This window comes from Chroicocephalus ridibundus, chromosome 8 (assembly GCF_963924245.1).
Source record: "Chroicocephalus ridibundus chromosome 8, bChrRid1.1, whole genome shotgun sequence".
Lineage (NCBI taxonomy): Eukaryota > Metazoa > Chordata > Aves > Charadriiformes > Laridae > Chroicocephalus > Chroicocephalus ridibundus.
The window spans coordinates 141234-160228 of NC_086291.1; the positions used below are offsets into that span (position 1 = coordinate 141234).

General features: G+C 39.9%; 1 protein-coding gene across 1 annotated transcript; it reads right to left on the reverse strand.

Moving 5' to 3' along the window:
* Positions 1–1332: 1332 nt before the first annotated feature.
* ACADM (acyl-CoA dehydrogenase medium chain) lies at positions 1333–14932 on the reverse strand. The gene is made up of 13 exons (XM_063343753.1): positions 14816–14932; positions 13625–13883; positions 11682–11780; positions 10909–11006; positions 10728–10797; positions 8299–8399; positions 8132–8212; positions 7225–7297; positions 5874–5968; positions 4903–5043; positions 4729–4824; positions 3779–4027; positions 1333–1417 (listed from the first exon to the last, which is right to left on the reverse strand). The coding sequence occupies exons 5-13, from the start codon at positions 10753–10755 to the stop codon at positions 1346–1348; spliced, it is 936 nt and encodes a 311-aa protein (XP_063199823.1). The 5' UTR covers positions 10756–10797; positions 10909–11006; positions 11682–11780; positions 13625–13883; positions 14816–14932; the 3' UTR covers positions 1333–1345.
* Between the last annotated feature and the right edge of the window lie 4063 nt (positions 14933–18995).

Genomic DNA, 18995 nt, shown 5'->3' on the forward strand with positions numbered 1-18995 from the left:
TTGCAAATGAATCCACAGGATTGTTGAGGTTTGAAGGGATTTCTGGAGACCATCGAGCGCAACCCCCCTGCCCAGGCAGGGTCAGCCAGAGCAGGCAGTCCATGACCGCCTCCAGGTGGGGTCTGAGTATCTCCACAGAGACCCCACAACCTCACGATAAAAAAAAAAGTGTTTTCTTGTGTTCCAGTGGAATTTCATGTGTTCTAATTTGTGGCCGTTGCCTCTTCTCCTGTCAGCAAGCACTACCGGGGAGGGGCTGGCTCCCTCCTCCTCACCGCGTCCCATCAGGTATTTATGCACACACACGAGATGACCCCTGAGCCTTCTCTGGTCCAGGCTAAAGAGTCTCGGCCTCTCCTCGCGTGACTGATGCTCCGGGCCCTTAATCATCCTTGTGGCCCTGTGCTGGACTCCCTCCAGTTAAGTCCTTATCTTGTGCTGGGGAGCCCAGACCTGGACATGGTTCTGCAGGCACAGCCTCACCAGTGCCAAGGAGTTTGCTTAGGAGGTCCAGGGAACGTCCGTTCTGCCAACACTGACAAGAAGTGTCTATCCAAGTTTGAAAAAAAATGATCTTACAATTCCTTCTTCTCGGCTGTTCTTGCTGCAAACATAGTTAAGTATATACACTGATGGAAAGGAATAATACATTTAAATATACCGGATCTGAAATAAACCTGATCTTGTAAATTATTCTTAAGGAAAAGGTACACACTTTCACTTGAAGTGAATCATCCTAACTGAACATCTACTTGCTTAAGCGAGTCTAACAGCGTAATAGGCCACGTTCTCTCAAGCGATATCGTTACTATTGGGCAGCATCTAAGTCCTTGGAACAGACGCATGCCAACAACAGCGGTACAGGCCTTCATACGGCTGAACTGGAAAGGCAGAGTAGGAAGTGAAGTACAGCTATTCACGTATTTCAGACACTGGACAACTTACCCAAAATACAATTTAAGTGATGTGACAAGAAAAATGAATAAAAACCAACCACACCTCCTAAAAAAAATTTATTAGAATGCAGCAACAACTGTCAGGAATAACAGTCTGATCCTCTATAGTGAGAAAACATTGCAGTGTGAGTTTCTCCTTTCCCATTTTGTATTTGAACAACCAATCACTTTGGAATTCAGAATGTTTTGAAAATACCAGCTTTGTTAGTCAGGAATGAAGTGAGAAAGTGGACAAAGAGAACAGAGGTAGTGCTCAATAATGTACAGAATAAAAAGATTTTGAAGGAAAGGTTTCTTTTTTTCCTCCGTGCCTTTTTAATTCTATTGAGAAATGCACTAAAATCCACTTCCATGAGAAGACGGGACACTACAGCAGCACCAGACACACTTTAAGCCTTAAATTTGCCAACATGTTCACGAGCTTTGATCATCCTTTGAATCTGAGCAGTTCCCTCGTAAATCTGAAAACAAGAATTGCAATAATGTTAGTTGATGATTTTTAAAAGGTTTTAACAGATCTACACTTTTAAACCTTCATGGCACTAATCCAGTGGGGATTACGATGTGCAGAAAGACACATAAAAACAGAAAATTCCAGTGTGACAGAGTAACTAGTGGGCTAAATGGAAGAGATCACATACAAGATACCGAGAGACAGCCTTGTTCTCTTAGGTGCTCTTCTCTGGACTCAGTAAGGTTCTCATGAAAAAAGACATGGTGAGCAAAAAAGGATGAGGAAAATTTCTTATTTGAGGAAGAAAATTCATAGTTTGGTTTTGCAAAGTAGGATTTCAAACAATAGGTGGACGAGAGGCAGTGACTTGTGCTGAAACTGCTGTATTTCCTTTGACTAGCCCTTCAAGGTCATACCAATGTTCTCTTTGATCCATTTATTTCCATTGCTTCTTGTTAACTAGTGCTCTCTCTCATACAGCTTTGTTTGTTTTTTTTAATCACGCATTCTTGCATTTTCTTCTAGAAACAGTTTGCATCGTTCCTCTGTTCTATTGGTTTGCTGTCAGCAAAGTCAAAGGTAGGCAACAAGGCATATAGGAAGCTCTCATGCGGAAGGATGCTCCACAGGTATACTGCAATGTAATGCCAGGGCTGAGGCAACACAGTTTAGGGGTTTTAGGTGTTTCAGCGCCCAGTTATGCCAGAACCTGGTTTGGCAAATTGCTCAAATTCACTTTATCATTCACTTATAGGAATAATCTTCCCAAGAACCTTACAAAGCTTTTTTGAAAATAAAGAGGCTCTAACCTGTGTTCACATTAGTTTTTTGGTTCAGAAGAACTTGATCATTCACAAAGCAAATTCTCCGACTGGTGCTGCTTACCCCGTGTTGACCTGGTGCGTAGGGCAGATTGTGTTTGGTGAATACTCAATGCCTTTTGGAGTGAACTGGAATGGAAACTCTGCTTTCTCTGTGTACCAAACACCCATCAAGCCCTGACGAAGACATAATGGCCCAAGCCTACAGCTGCACCCTTGCAATGGCGTGCATATCGGGGACATAGAGTCCAAGGGACCAAAGAGGCTTGCTGTTCACTCAACCTGCCCAAATGCCTTGTTGGGGCAGTTGTGGGGCCTCGGCAGCCCTTCCTGCAATCTACCGATCCACGCCACCGGCACTGGATTACCTGTTGATGAAGACAGCCAGGGACCTCAAGCGTAAAGACATCAAAACTCACTCTTAAGTACTAACAAGAAAGGCTTTGGTTTATAAGCCAATGGAAATTGGCTTCAATGGAAATAGTTCCCAGAATCATTGACAATTAAAGAAGGGCAGTTTTCCATGTTTGAGAAAGGAAACTAAGTTAGAGTTTCTACCAGACTAGCCTAGACTTGTAGCCAGACAAACCTAGAGCGGAGTAAGGACAGTAAAAATGTTACCAGTAAACACAGAATTGTGTAATACCGAAAAAGATCAAATATATGGACGAAAAGTTGGAAAACCAAGTTTTTGTATGTGAAACACATGGCCAAAAGCTTATACCAGCTGGAAATGGGCAGCAATACAGTAAAGCACAGTGAAGTGCAAAGTATAAACAAGAGACATGGACAAAATAATCGTAGAATCAAAAGCCTTTCCTGAATTCTTTTAGGGATGAAGCAGAACAGAAAAAAAACCAAAAATATAATACTAAATCTGATTAATCTGAACAATTTAAAAAAAAATCCAACCTACTTAGCCATGCATTTGTGATGCATCAGTGTAATGGAAAACCTAAGTATTTGGGATCCTGTAAAATCACTCTCAGCTTCCAAATAAAGTTCTAACCCTCGCACCATCTTTCTCCAGAAAAGCATGCAACCTGACAGGAAAAAAGCCCAATCATAATAAAGTTCAATTAATCATTCATTTCCTCACTCACAGGAGCGCAATTAGTTCTAAGAACCTTTAGATTCCAAAATAGTGGTTGTCTTTCCTTAAATAGAGAAAAATAAATTCTTGGCTAGTGAGAATAATAGTTTTAATTTTAAAGACAGCTGTAAGATAAATATTAACTACCTAGAATCTTAAGAATGACAGGTGTTATAGCTAACTAACATTCCAGGTCACGGTCCGCATGCACTTCTCGATATCATCTACTTTGATATATTTTATCTAGTCGCTATTCATGTCATACAATGTCATAATGTCAACAAAGATTACTGGTTTTGCTGAACGCTATTAAAATATTGGTGTTGAATAAAGAATTTTAGCATGGTATATGCTAATAGAAGAATTATGACATAACATGGAATAACTTCTTGGCAGTAACACTGCAGAAAAAACCCTGGGGACTGCGGGTGACAAGAGTCTCTCATTTTCTTACCTGGTAGATTTTAGTGTCTTTCATTAGTTTTTCTACAGGATACTCAGTATTAAATCCATTCCCTCCAAAAATCTGTACTGCATCGGTAGCTACTTGGTTTGCAATGTCCCTAGCAAATGCCTTTGCGATGGAGGCGTAGTAGGTGTTTCTGCGACCAGCGTCCACTTCCCAGGCAGCCCTCTGGTACGCCACACGAGCCAGCTCCACTTCCATTGCCATTGCAGCAAGCGAGAAAGACACCGCTTGGTGCTACGAATGAGGACGTAAACTCGGTTAACATTGCCAGCTTAAAACTCTATGACAACCCAGAAAAATACAATCTTCTTAATACAGCGATCTCTTCAACAAACTCAGTAAATTGTACTAGAGGGGTTCTACAGAATATGGATCAGGCTCTCCTAATTGTATGCTGAATTAGACTTTTAAGTTTCCAATTCTTAAATCCATATAGTCAGAGGGATTAAATACCGAATTAAGAAGTAGTTCTTTACTGTTTATGAGATGGGTATTTACCTTGCTGTTTATTAATATTTTTTTAAAACTGCTAAGCGGTGTGATTTGAAATGAATTATATTATTAATAATACCATGCATCTTGTTTCACATACCTCAGAGGTTTTTTGCTTTCCTGAAAATCCCTGTTTATTAGCACTGAAGAATTTAAGTATGTCCTGGTAGTACATGAGTTTCAGGTTTTTGAGCAGAGTTTTCTTTCAGCTTTTACTATTATCATTGATAAATTATAGAAAAATTCCTGAAGTTACCACATAGCTAAGTTTATTTAAATGGTGCTGACTCATATACTTGGAAACCCCCAAATGGCAGAGATATAATACAAAAATGAAGGAACTAAAGAAATCAAGCAATAACCATGACAAATCAGTAGCGTACACCTGGTGTGAAAGCGTAGCTTTTATTTATGTTCTCTCTCTCTCTCCTCCCCCCACTTACTTCAGCAATTGCTTTCCCAAAGATTTTTCTCTCCAAAGCGTATCTAGTAGCTTCATCAAGTGCTCTTTTTGCTAATCCAACAGCACCAGCTGCTACCTGAATTGGATACAGCAAAGAATAAAAAAATCAGAAATTCCTGATATATTTCATAAATAAGTTATTTCTGATACTTACGGGTGGTTTGGTCCTATCAAAAGCTCCCATTGCGATTTTAAAGCCAGCTCCCTCAGCTATTAGTACATTTTCTTTCCGGACTCTCACATCTTCAAAGACGATACCACTTGTCTCTGAACAGCGTTGACCCATATTCATTTCCTGAAAAGGGAAATTTACAGAGGTGCAACTAAATTGGATTATTCAAAGGTACGATACGTTTTCATTCTTTAGTTTACTCAAAGCATAAAGTATGTTTTTTTTCTCCAAAACACTTAATCCAAAAACGACCATACGCACGACAAATAATAGCTTTGCACTTGCAGACCAGCACGCCCTTAATTTGTCCAAGCTGGGCAGTTTACTTCCTCCTTATATGAAATCAGTTCTGTAGCTGTAATCAGTCTTTTTGTCTTTCTCTGGTTCAACTATATGCTTTGAGATGGGAGTGGAAAAATTAACTAATCTAATATGCAGGCAGTACTGGGTGTACTACAAGTAAATAAATAAATGAGTTTTTCAGGTTTTCAGATTCCTTTCCTAATGTTCAACATCCAGTTTTGCCTACTACTAAAAACAGTACTTTTGTTTTTAAAAGAAGAGAGAATAGCACCAGAGTCTCCAAGGTGCCTTCCTCAACCAGCAGTAGCAAAAATTAAAACTCACTATGTGTGTATTTATGGTTATAATTGCCCAACTTGCTTCTTATCCTTTCAAGGCACACTACTACTCATTTATTGGCACTTGTCAGTAAAATAGTTCTCAAAGATTCTTTTGCAGCTGTTCAAAGTCATCTTACTTTAGACCATTCTGAATAGTTCCTTAGATGAACTAATATTTCTGTATGTTGTGAAAATGAAAAGATCATTGTACATGAGTGTATGAAAATGGTCAGTTGACTAAGAATCTTTTTTCTTTAATGGTGATTTGTTGCATTATTGGTTTAGAATAGAACAATTTCTGGCTTGTTAAATACGAGATACAGTCTCCACCTTTTTTCCAATTTGGATTCCAGGGCTATCCGCTTCCACAGTGAATCCAGTAAAGGCTTTGCTTGCAGGAGCTTTTGGATCTGGATTGGTGCGAGCTAGCAAAAAGTACCCAGTGTAAAACAAAGAAAAGGGATGCAGTTTATCCTCACAATTAACAACCAGATGCTATTTTAGCTAACATTTTTAATGTTTTTATATGCATTTCTTCCATATAATAAACTCTATCTGTAAGTTAACAACACCTTTTTCTTGAGCCTCCCAAAAATAAACTGAGAGGGACCAAAAGAGAGGAAGTTTTAAAGATTCAAGATTCATAAAATTCAATAAAATTACTTCAGATCAACATGCAAAGATTCTCCACCTTTTCCATGTAAGTCTTTATGATATTATCAGCTTCATTAATAGTACAAAAGAAACCTCTTCACAGCACGTACATAAAAATTAATGCTTAGGAAATACATTCTTGCATGCAAAATGTTATCACACGATTTCAAAGATCTTAATTTTATTCTTCTAAGTATAAGTTGCAAATAAGTATTTCTCTTAGAAATTAAACAGTTGTAAATCACATTTACGGTGTTCAGTAATGTCAAAAGATATCTGGTTGATTGTCTTTGATGGATCTGCCTTGAACAAGAAAATAAATAACTAGAAAATTCAGCTTTTGGATAAACATATAAAGTTTTTCCACTATAATTAAGAAGAATTTGTGTGTTGCGAATCGGTGTGATGCGAGACACAATGAAAGAGGTTTATATCGTAACGCATGCTCCATAGACACCACAGCAGTATCTGAATTCTTTGACAGCTGAAAATGAAAAAAGAAAATGAAAAAAGAAAATGAAATTTAACACCACCCTCCGACATGTTCCTGGCTTCACGAGAAGTGAGAGTTGTTTCTAGTAGAATCGGAAGTGACTGATCCCAGTCACCACCAGCACAAAGGAAGGTGGCGAGTCATATCAGCCTCTGGAGTACTTTGTCAGTTAAATCATACCGTTGCTGTTCTGCCTTGAAGAAAAAGCAGCATTAATTCCGCTTGATAGCAGCAAGGTTGGAGAGGCCTTCTTGAGTGGCGAGCTGTCACGTCATCGCTCATTTTCCTTTTCAGGCTTTGCGCAGCACTGAGACTGCATTCTTATATACTGGTAAACTGGTCAGAGATTAAAGTGCAGTGTCTTGAAACACCGTGAACATTCAGATTTACAACAGATCTTTAAAGACTTTAACTTTGGGGGAGGAAGCCACTATATAGCGTAACAACAGAAATATAATGTGAGTTAACAAACACACTGGTTTGCTTTCCCACCATTTGTGATACACATCTTCTGACCATTAACAAGATATTCACCTCCTTTCTTCTCAGCTGTTCTTTTTATACCGGCCACATCAGAGCCTGCTCCAGGCTCTGTTACAAAGTAAGCCTAAGAGAAAATAAAATAAGTTCTATTTTAAGGTAACCACAAATTATTGCAGACTATATGCATCAGACTGATCTGTAGAAGGTTTAAGTGAACTGTACAGTAAAAGCCAAAACATTAAATCAAAAAAACCCCCAAAACAACCCAATCCAACCCAACCCCCCCCACAGCAGCTGTCTGAGCAAGAATCCAAACATATATGGGTTAATTTTCTTTATAAATCTGTAATAATAATACATAAAATTGTCTTTTAATCAAACAGAACCATTCTGTAACCTTCAGTCATCACTTCCTCGGGCTTCACAAACTCTGATGTGAAAGCTGAGGATCTTTAAAATCTGAAAATAAGAGCACTGAGTAACATTTTATATTTACCATGTCCTTCATTTTATGAGGCTTAGTTGTTCAGATTTTAATGCATTGTACATGAATCTTTACTTCGTTCAATGTAACAAGTACTGCTTATGTAAGTAAGACCGCAAGTAGAGTTTAATACCCATCCAAGTTGAGTTTCTCCTTATACAGACCTCGTATATTTCTTAAACACCTACACCTCCTCTTGAAAGGGAAATAAAAGGTATTAATTTTTGGTAAGTGACTTAGGATGGTGACAATTTTCCAAGTAATATCTTCTATTTGCTTATTGAATGTATCTCATTAGCTATTCTCTGACTTTCAGTAAACGGCGCTGTTTATTTACAAAGCAAAGTGGACTGAGTTGTGAGTACATATTAGTGTTCCTTAGGGAAAAAAAAAAGACAAAAAAAAAGTAAAAAAAAAAAGTAGTAGTGATTAGTATGGTTTAGGAGCATTCTGCAGCGTAGCAGTTATACTTACACACATCATTGGTTCCTCTGTCATTCTTCCCAAGTATTTTTTCTGCTGATGCTCATTTCCCACAATGATTTCTGGTATTTGCTGAAAGAAAATATTTAGACGGTTAATCCATCTTTTGAAAGGGCACAGATTCCAGTTTAAGGGATGTAGGAAAAGACAGAACTTACCCCTAGCGAATTTGCTTTGATGGCAGTTTGAACCCCCGTAGATCTGTATGCTAACTCTTCCATAATAAGGCATGCTTCAAAGCTGCCAAGGCCAAGACCACCTACAGGTGAAATATTTCATTTACTAAAACGGGTTTAAATTGTAACATATTTGTGATTTACACAAATCAATTAACAAAAGCGTATTCCCCCACATACATTTGATTGTGTACTGTGTTTGATTAGACACTGTCATACAAGCTTTTTAAATAAAGTTTTGTCAGAAGAGCAATAGGTGGTTTGAAAATTAAATATCACAGTTCCAGGTTTATCGTGTGATTAACGCAGGACAAGTTGCACAATGGTGCAAGAATGCGCCACTCAAATTTTTTGACTACTTTATGTTTGAGAATTAAGAGTTCCTAGGAAGCAGAGAAGGGGCTCCCGAGCCACCACAGCACCTCAGGGAAAAAAATAAAAAGCGTCCATATTAGTCAGACCACCAGCTCGGTAACCTGTTTCTGACAGAAGCCAACGCTTGGGGAAGTAGATACAAATACAATAACAGCACAACTATACTTGCTCAAAAATATCTTCCCGAGCCTTCAGGTGACTTCCTCAGCCAAAGAGGTACCTCTCCTTGGTGTCTTTGTTATGCTCACCCTTGACAGACAATTCTTACATGAATTTGCCCAGTCTCTTTTTGAACCTACATAAAATTTTAGCATCAATATCATCCAGGGGTGATGAGTTTCACAAATTTCACCATCTCCTTTCATTTATTGTGAACCTGCCATCTACTGGCCTAATTTGATGCCTTCTAGTTATAGTGAACTATCAATCCCTTTTCATACTCTCCATGACACTGATATTTTAGTTATTTCTCATACAGAAGCTACATCTCACACAGAAGATACATCTTTTATAATCTTTGTCATCCTTTTAGGAACCTTTCCCTATTCCACAATACTCTTTTGAGATGGAAGAATCTGACTACCTAATGAATTAAAAAAGCAAGTGCAATCTGGATTCAAGCAGCAGCATAATTATGCCTTCTGCTTTTTATTTCATTCCCTTAAAAGTCTCTTCTGACCTTAAATTTTATGGTTTTGATCACTTCTGAGCATTACGCTGACACCCACAGAACTGTGTATTATAAACACCAAAATCTAGTTCAGAAGGTACCATTTCTCTGTGAAGTTCGGATGGCTTCTTTCCCTTCACATGTGCATCGCTTCTCCTTTTTGGAATTGCATTTGCCATTTAACAGTCCCTCAGTTTCATGACCTCCTCCTGCAGCTCTTTGCACCAGCCTTGTCTTTTCTACACTGAATAACTTCGTATTATCAGTAAACTCTATCACCTCAGTATTGACCCCTTTTTCCAGTTCATTTTTAGATGGATAATGATATTATTCAAACAGCACAAGACTCAGCAAGGCTGTGCTGCTAATTTTTCCACTATGAAACCTGGTGATTTTTAAAACTCATTTTGGAAGTTCAAGCGTTGTATACCAGGCAGACATCCCTCGCTCACACGCTTATTAGCTGCTTCAGAGAACTCCAGTGATTTCATGCGGCATGAGTTCCTTTCGCAAAAACCCTTCTCCAGCATATCATGTTCACCTGTGTCCACTATTTCTGTACTTCATCTTACATCCTCTTAATTTATACAGTATAGCAGACTTACTAGTATTTATTTTCCCTGATCTCCCTTGGAGATCTTTTAAAGCAGTGGTGTCCAGTTTGCCACTTGTAATTTGTTATTTGATAACCAAGTGATTATACACAGCAGTAATCCAGCTATTTCAGGCTTTAGTTTCTCTAGAATTCGTGGCTGAATAAATCGAGTCCTCACAATTGCTTCTTTTGTCACTTTGTTCCTTAACCTCGTTTATTAAATTTTTGATACAAGATAGACCCTCTGATTAGTCTTCCAAAAAAAGGGTCTGCTACAGACACTTCCCTAACTGCTTTTTCAGGTAATACAAATGCAAAAAAGAAAATAATTTAACTTTTTTTCCCCCATGATTACTCATTTACCTAAATGCTGCCAAAGCACTGCTGTACTGCACCTAATCTAAACTGAAAAACTGTCCTTCTGGAATAAGCTCTTAAATTGCTCCAGCCTCTGTCAGAGACAAGAACAAAATATGACCTTCTAATTTCTCTGCCTAATCAGCTGACACGGTGCACCAGGGAAACATTAGGCAGTTGTAATCATGGTAGGAAAATCTGATCATAAATTACTAAATCATAATCTGTCTAATTTGTCTCCTGATTACATCCACACCTAGTAACACTTGTGTGTGTCAACCTGCCTACTGATTAAATTTAGATTATTCAAGTATGCAACTGTTTATTTTATACAGAACCCATAATTACACATATAGATCTCACCTAATGCTTTTTCTTTGTTTCATTTTACAGATAAAAAGAATGTTTACTTACCACAGCTTTCTGGTACATGTGAATTCATAAGACCAAGTTCCCAAGCCCGTTTTATAAGTGGAAAGGGATACTGAAACAGACAGGGAAAAAATCACCTTCTGATTCATCACAATCAACACTTTAAATTGTATGCAGGTTAAGACAAAAGTCTATTTTTTTGCTTGCACCAGGGTAGATTTACCTCTCCAGTTTTGTCATATTGTGCAGCAACAGGAATAATTTCCTCCACAGCAAATTTACAAGCAGCAGCTTGAAATTCTTTCTGTTCATCAGTAAGTTCTATTAAAAAAAAAAAAAAGAAAGAAAGAAAAGAAAAAGGTCACAAATTCTCTACTATCTTTAATTTTGCCAGTTGTCAGACTATGAGAAAAGAGAAAACAAGTGTGTCCTTCCAGGACAACCCAAACCACCACTTCCCGGGCCTCTCCAGGAAGCAAAAAAAGTTCAGTTTCCTCTTCCTCCTGGGAAAATACTCCTAAAATTAGGAGAATGAGACAGATGTTGTCTGAGGGTCCTGGCTATTCAGTTTGAACATCTAGCTGCCGATCCCTTATAATTTGCTTTATGCATATAATATGCCAAGATGAGGATGAATTTCTCTATACCATTTCTTTATAACCAAGTTCAACTATGACTACATTTAGTTACTTTAACATTGTAAGCAGCAATGTGAGATAATTATTCAAAGCACTTTGGCAATAAAAAAAGTTTAAGACAGACATGAGTTAAAAAAAAGAAGAAAATCTTACAAACACTACAGGCATACCTGACTTGCCTGAGCTGAGGAAGAAAGTAATTTCAGTTTTTGAACATTTATTTATAGGAATAGAAATATATTTAGAAATAGCACCTTCATTTTAAATTCACGTTGAACTGTAATAAAGGATTTTATTTTTTTTAACTCTGCAATTTGCCCTGAATTGCTATGTTTCTTTCAAAAACTGTAGTACTTACCAAAGCTAAAGCCAGCTCCAGGTTTGCCTACACGTAAGTTGGAGCAGGTTTACTAGAACGCAACCTCCACCCACACCCCGCGATGGTTTGAAGCGTTCACTAAAGAGAAAAAGCATATGAGGCATGAGATCTTTACAGCTCAAGTCTCCCAAAGCTGCTAGCCTGACCACAGCACAACTTGAAATGTAGAATCCCTCTTCAGAAACGATATCATGTCCAGTATTTAACAGCTACCACAGTGCTAAAAGGACTCTTGGCTCCCTCAAGTGCCGTTCCCGTGAAAGCAGCTCCCACGAACCAGCAGCTCGGTCGGGAATACGGGGCTTCAACAGCTGTGCGCACGAGGGAACTGCCCTGTACACTTACAAGTATTGCACGATTGATAATTTTAAAACAATTGAGTGTAATTAAAGTGTTCACAGAGACACAGCAATATATATTTCTTTCATTTATACACACACTCATCAAACCTGATTTTCTCACCCACTAGCGAATACTCTATGTATGCAATGGATACCTACGTGCAGACGCAGCAAGACTTTAAGAAGCACCTACCTATTAACCCCTATCTATCAGAATATCTCAGTAACGTCCCAGACTCATGTCTGCCTTCTTTTAAGAAGCTGCTGCCATGGACACTGGAAGTGATTATTGTTATTATACTGCAAATAGGACGGAACTCAGCAGACTGAACTTATTTTTCTTCCTAATACTTATCACAAATTTATTCTTTTTATTGTAAGTGCTTTCCTTGCTTTTTTAAGTTTAGTGCACACAAATATTGTTACAGGTATTTTCAGAATGCCTTAACACTGTGAAAATACATGTCTGAATTTGATTTTAAAAAGTTGTTTTATTCTCTTTCCTCCTTCAATAGTTATGAATCTCTGAAATGTTTGTAAAAAAAAGTGAAAAATATTGATTGCATAAATTTCTAGAAAGACCCAAATCAATATTGTGCAAAAACAAATTAGCCTAAACACTAAGTAAAGGCTTCTTATTTGAAAATGTAGAAAGAAAAAAAAAGCGTGATCAGACCAGTCACTTATTTCATAACATTGAAAAAAGATTGAATTAATCATAATAGTGCAAAAATCTCACAGAAATTATACTGGAAACTCTAGAAGACAAGGACATTACAGAAAGTTACACGCTGGGGAGGCAACAAGTAACTTCAAAATAAAGTTGTGGTAGGTAACTGTGCTCTTATAAATAAGAATGCTATGCGGAGATGGTTACAAAGTCACACCTCAAGAAGCAAGAAGAACACAGGCAATAACAGGAAACACCACAGTGAAAAAAGCACTTCCAGAGGACACTGAAAACATCTATAAAGTTGAAAGGCAGAAAGATCACTGCCGGGCGTAGAAGAAGGGGGAGGCCATGACACAGCTGAGCACTGAACTGTTCCGTCAGCTTATTAATAATTTGGGATTGCATTGTCCAGTAGGCAATATATTATTCAAGTTTTCACAAGCCATGGACGTTGCAAAATGGCATCTTGCTAAGTTTTGTGTTACTGCTACCATTCTTGTATGGATAAACAAAAAACACCAACAAACATCTAGAAAGACTTCAGTCCTCCAGAATGTTTTATACCTTATCTGGAAAAAAGACAAGGTTGAAAAAAAGCCAGATCATTGTAATAATTTTTTTTTCTTTCTTTCTTTTTTTTTTTTTTTTTAAGGAGCAGCCGTTGATAAAATCATACACAGCTTTGCCACCAGAAAGTTTTGCCTACACTAGAAAAAGTAGCGAATTCAAACTAAAGTGATAACCTATACGAAAGATGCTGTCACATTTATAGTCGAGAACTTACGTCTATTGTGGGTTTTGTACCAGAAGGTGTGCAAGGTAAACACCGACGGTTACTCTGGAAAAACTCAACGCTCCCCCCACAAACAGAAATACAAACTGGACAGCTGGGATTCATGGATTCATACCTGGAAGTTGTGTGAGTGACCAAGTGACAAAGGATCATGGTTTGCCACATGTAAGAAGAATTTGGGTGACCATCTGTCTAAGCTGACAACTTCCCTGTTGCTTGTCCCAGAGGAGCAGGGAGGTTCAGTGGATTCAGTGATGAGCTCCTGCCAGCGATGCTCGGATGTCACTTCTACTGCACCTCCTGGCACTACTGCGTAAGCTCTGGCACCATCAGAAATATGATTGCTAAGGTGGCATGACGAACACTGGAATACTCTGCTGCCAGGAAAAGGGTGGGACAAGGTTACACATGTAAGTGATGCGATCTTTATTGCCTTAATCCCAGAAGAACTATGGAATTTGTTCAAAAAGCTGCCCATCACAGAAAATGATAGGACAAAAATAAGCTAAGGTCACTAACCTTGATCCTCACATCACTCAGGACAAACATGAAGAGAGTTGTCAAGAGCAGTTTGCTGCTGGGGTTAACGCGTCAGGAGGCTGAACCTGAAACACCAATGCCCTACGGTGGGCATTGACTAACTGTCAGCTTGCCTTGTCAAAAGCATGATTTTGATCTATGAAACACCAGCTGGGCTCAGATAGAGACTGCTTTCCTCCCTGACACTGCCACAGCAGCACTCTGGACCCGTGGCCAGGCTCCATGGCTCTGGGGCAGCGGACCATCACCACCACCACCATCACCACCACCGCTGTCCGCAGAGCTGAAGAGGGCCCTTTGGCTAATTCAGTCTTGTGAGCGACTCTGGACATGGGCAACCAGAGAAAGGCCTGTGTAAATGCTAAACAAGGTGCTACCCGAGTTTTGAATAACTTCTGCTCTGAAGCCAGGAGGTTGCCGGCGGTTTGATGTAGCAGAACATTAGTACTCAGCAGAAACAACTATCACACATGACGCGTATTTAAAAACACTAGCCCGGGTGGGGCAGCGCGCTGTGCTCAAGGAAAGCGCCGTACGGAGCACCCCGAACTCCCTCCCCGCAGCTCTGAGGCCGCCTCCCGGCTCGGGCGGCAGCGGCGGCTCCGCAGCGCGGCCTCCGGCACCGCGGGGCGGCTCCGCCGGAGGGCGGCGCCCGCGACCCCGCGGGGGTAACGTGGCCTCCGCCCACGCTCCCGGGAGCCCCCGCCCCCGGGAGCCCCCGCCCCGGCGCCCGCCGCCCGCCCCGGCCCCCGTCCCGGCCGCTCACCCGCGCCGCCCTCAAGGCGACGTCTTGTCCGGGGGCGCGGTGCCGCGCGGGCCAGGCGCCGGAGGAAGCCGGGTCCGGCGCACCCCCCGCGGGCCCGAGGCGAGCGGCGGCCCCGTGAGGCGGGGAGCGGCGGGGAGCGGCGGGGAGCGGCGGGGTCCCCCCGCCCCGGGGGCGGTCGGTGTGTGTGCGCTCCGGGGCGGGGCTGGCGGCGGGGGCGCTCCGGGCACCGCTTCTGTAAATTGTCTGCGGCGCAGAAAATACTCTCTTTTGAGTATTATTGCTTCAGCGTCGTAAAGCGGTGTTATTTAGGGTTTTATTAGAATAACTATTTCAAGACAAATAGCTACTTTGCTTTATCTATGAATGATTTTTTTTGGTGTGAAACTTCAACGGAATTACCAAAACATAAAGCGCTTTGCTGGAAGCTGGGTTTTGGATACCGTTTTATCTTGCATAACGATTCAAAGTGAGGTGTCCCCAGTATTTTTAGCACCGCTGTTGCCTTGGTGCGTTTGGTTCTTAATTGCTTGTTTTGTTTCTGACGGTTGAGAGTATCGATGTTGTACTTAATGCCAGTGAAACAGCGAAACACTTCAATAGGAAGCTAGCCACGTAAGAGTTATCTTTTGGCATAGATATAGCAACTGATTAAAAAGAAGCTGATTGTAATGTTCTATAGGCTTTACGCCGTAATGACTCCAGGTCCTTACTGCAGCTTTGACTCAGTGCACAGGCTACTGTTTTTTCACACCAATATCAGTGGATTTTATTTTATTTTTTCCTGTACTTTAAGAGTAGTTGAGTAAAAGGTATAAGCATAATTTATAAATTTGTTACTTAAATATTTCCTGCAGATTTTTGCATGTTCTTCCTCTTCCAAATCTAGTTTCAAGTACACCAGATCACTGGCTTTTAAATTCCAGCACTCAAGTCTGCAGTTTGTGTTCTGTTTTATATAGGGTTCTGTTACACAGGTCACGTATCTCTGTGTTCCTCAGTTGATTTATCATCACAGCAGCCCTTGTTGTGATGATATACAGGGAAATATATTAATCTCATTTGAATGTTTCCAGAGTTTAATTTTAGATAGGCAGCATGGATTTTACTATGCATCTTCTAACTAGGATTACACACACAACAAAATTCTAAAGATGGGTAGATGGATTCAGAATCTGTATGAAAAGCTGATGTCATGGGTAATCTGACAGCGTTGGTGGATAAGGGAAGAGCAACTGATGTCATCAACCTGGACAATGATTTTTAAGGTCCCTTTCAGCCCAGACCATTCCGTGATTCTATGATAATGCACACTCTCATAGGTAACAAGCAACTCCAGCTGAGTCAGTCAGGTGTCTGAACACCTGTAAGGATGTTATACACTGAGAATATTTACTAGCTGCAGGAAGAGCTTTAAATGCTGCAGTGCTCAGAATTGAGGCATTATTTCTAGGTGCCTTCAAGATTAGGATCCGTAAGCCTTCAGTAAGTAAATAAGCTCTCTTGCACTGAGGCAAAGAGACAGCTTGGGGTGGTGTTGAGGACATGCCTAAGGCTGAGAGACTGAATAAATCAGTACACTGAGGGAATGTTGACATTAGGAAGTAATGCAGACCAATACTGTTGGATTTATAGAGCGAAATGATTGGATTCAAGGCCTGATAAGCATTTTGGAGGGGTTTTGCTTTGGGCTAGATGGATTTCTGCCTAGTAAGTGGTTGGAGCACAGTAGGTGCACTCCTAGATCATCTCTTCCAGTTAGTTTCATCCAAAATTTTGTTCATGTTCTTTGAAATCTCTCTGTGAACCAAGTAAGGTGCAGTAAGTGGGGACAATTGGGAGATTCACCTCAAAATTACACTCCTCACCTGAACTAAACTGTTCATGTAGACACAGCCCGAGAAGGCAGTTGTCGGAAACTGTCCAGTTGAGGAAACTGAGTCAGGAATACACCTTAACGTTTGCTGTTCTCCAGGATTGCCTTACACTAGAAGCACCTTTGCATGTGAAATTTGCTACTTGCCTCTGAAAACAGGTGTCTGTGCACTTTCTGGAAGCAAGCTCCTGTATTAAAAAGCTGCAAACTGTCTGTGATCTCCTGCAGAGTTATAGAGGTTAAAGAACAGAAGTTCCAGAAAAAGGAAGGAAAGAGTGCATGACAAAGCCAAGACAAAGGTGTTCAAGGAGATTTCTGCCAAAGGACAGGAGCAACTAGGGTAAGGTACTAGAACCAACTCTTGATTAAGGTCACTAGTTAATGCAGCTCGCAGTTACGAAGCTATACCCTTGCTCAGCTTTCTCTGCTCCCACAACTCATTTTCTCACAGCCTCTCTTCACATCTCCCTCTTGGGTACATGAATGAGAATTTTTTTTACAATGCCAACAGAGTTTCTACTGAGCCAGTCTGGAGGGGAAGATCCAGTGGTCTGTGTCTGCTAAGTATTTGGGAAGAGGAGGATATGAAAGAAGGCAATGTTATCTGTCAAAGCCAGAGCCACTCGAGCTTTGGGGGTCAAAATTATTTACATGGGGAGTGACAACACATAGAAGTTTCTGTTAGGTGTATCTAACACTTTTAACATTTCTCAAAGAAACAAGAAATACAGCATGTGTCTTTCCTTTTTATTTTCTCAAACCCTTACTACTCTGACATATTTCTTACTTATTATTCCTCTGATCACTTTTACTACAGTAAAAACTGTACAATGCACTGTTTATTCCATTACTATCCTAGAATACTCTTTTATACTAACCACCAGAATGCATGGTGTTGCAATAAACACATCTCTCAAAACGTAAGTGGAGTTTTAACGGCACAGTGACAGTAGGGGGAGCTGCAGAAAGACTTTTATAGGCTGGATCTTAATAAACATTTATATTATAAAACATCAGCTGTGGCTATGCAAGACCATACCAATGCTAACATTTAATAGCATACAAGAACTAAACCATGTAAATGGATATTGATGTAAGATACAATGTGACATTAATTTTATAGTAAGAGCTGTATAGTTGTTTTGATCAAGTGCAGCAAATGACAAAACACAAAGTAAATTCTGCCCTAAATCACAACAGTTCCATTTCCAGAACAGCTGACAGAACTTGTGCCTGCATGCTGAAGACGGAATTCAATAACGACTACAGCTGTTGCTGTTGTTGGAGTGCTTACGGTAGAATTCAGAAAGACTAGCTGAGATTACAGACCTATTGAGGCACGTGCAGTGAAAAAGTAAAGAAAGAGGGAAATCTTGTGTTGGAGACCCTGGAAGAAGAATAATGGGAGTGAGAATATGGGCATAAGAAGGTGAAGGTTGAGATCTTCATCTAACATTCATGTGACCAATGACTCGGCCCTTTGCGACACTGGTAGCTAAAACTAATTTTTACCATGAAAGTAACAAGTCTGGTACTAGGTCAGATCAAAGGTCCATCCAGCGTAGTACCCTGTTTATGGCAGTTGCAACAAAGATTGCCTAGGGAAGGGTTCAAGAACAGAGCATTTACCAATAATGTAGTGATATTTTTTTCAAGGTTTTTTTCTACTCTCCAAAAATTTTCCAATTTACAAGTTTCCTGAGATGGAGGTGATGCCTTTGTATTTAATCATGCTTCATGGATGCCTCTTCTGTTAACTTGACCAGCTGCTTTTTGAACTTGTTGAGAACCGCAGATTAGTTTCTTACATTATAAAGAACTACTCCTGTTTGCTTGTTTTCAACCTGATATCTGCTAACTTCATTTTTTGTTCCTACTGCTTGAATTGGAAGAGGCAGTGAACCGTCAGCCCCTAGTCATCCTCTTTGTATCAATGATTTAAGATAAAAATGTCTTGATGTCCCCTTAGCTATTTCTTTTCCAAGCTAAATAATCCTCTTTGGGTACTTTTTATAGTGTCTTGGTTTTGTGGTGAAAGAATCAGAATCATAAAGTGGCTGATGTTCTTGCATAAAGATGAGAGTATAAGTTCTGTTCTGTTCTCTTTTTCTGTTATTGTCCGGTACTCTTTTTTGACTACCTCTGAACAACGAAATGAAATTTTTCATATATTATGTATGATACAAAATATGATTCCTGGGATGTAATAGTCAACTCAAAGCTCATTTTTGTATATAATTACTTCTCTGCAACCCTTGTCTGTATCATTTTACATTTACCTACTCTGAGCTTATCTGAAATTCTTTC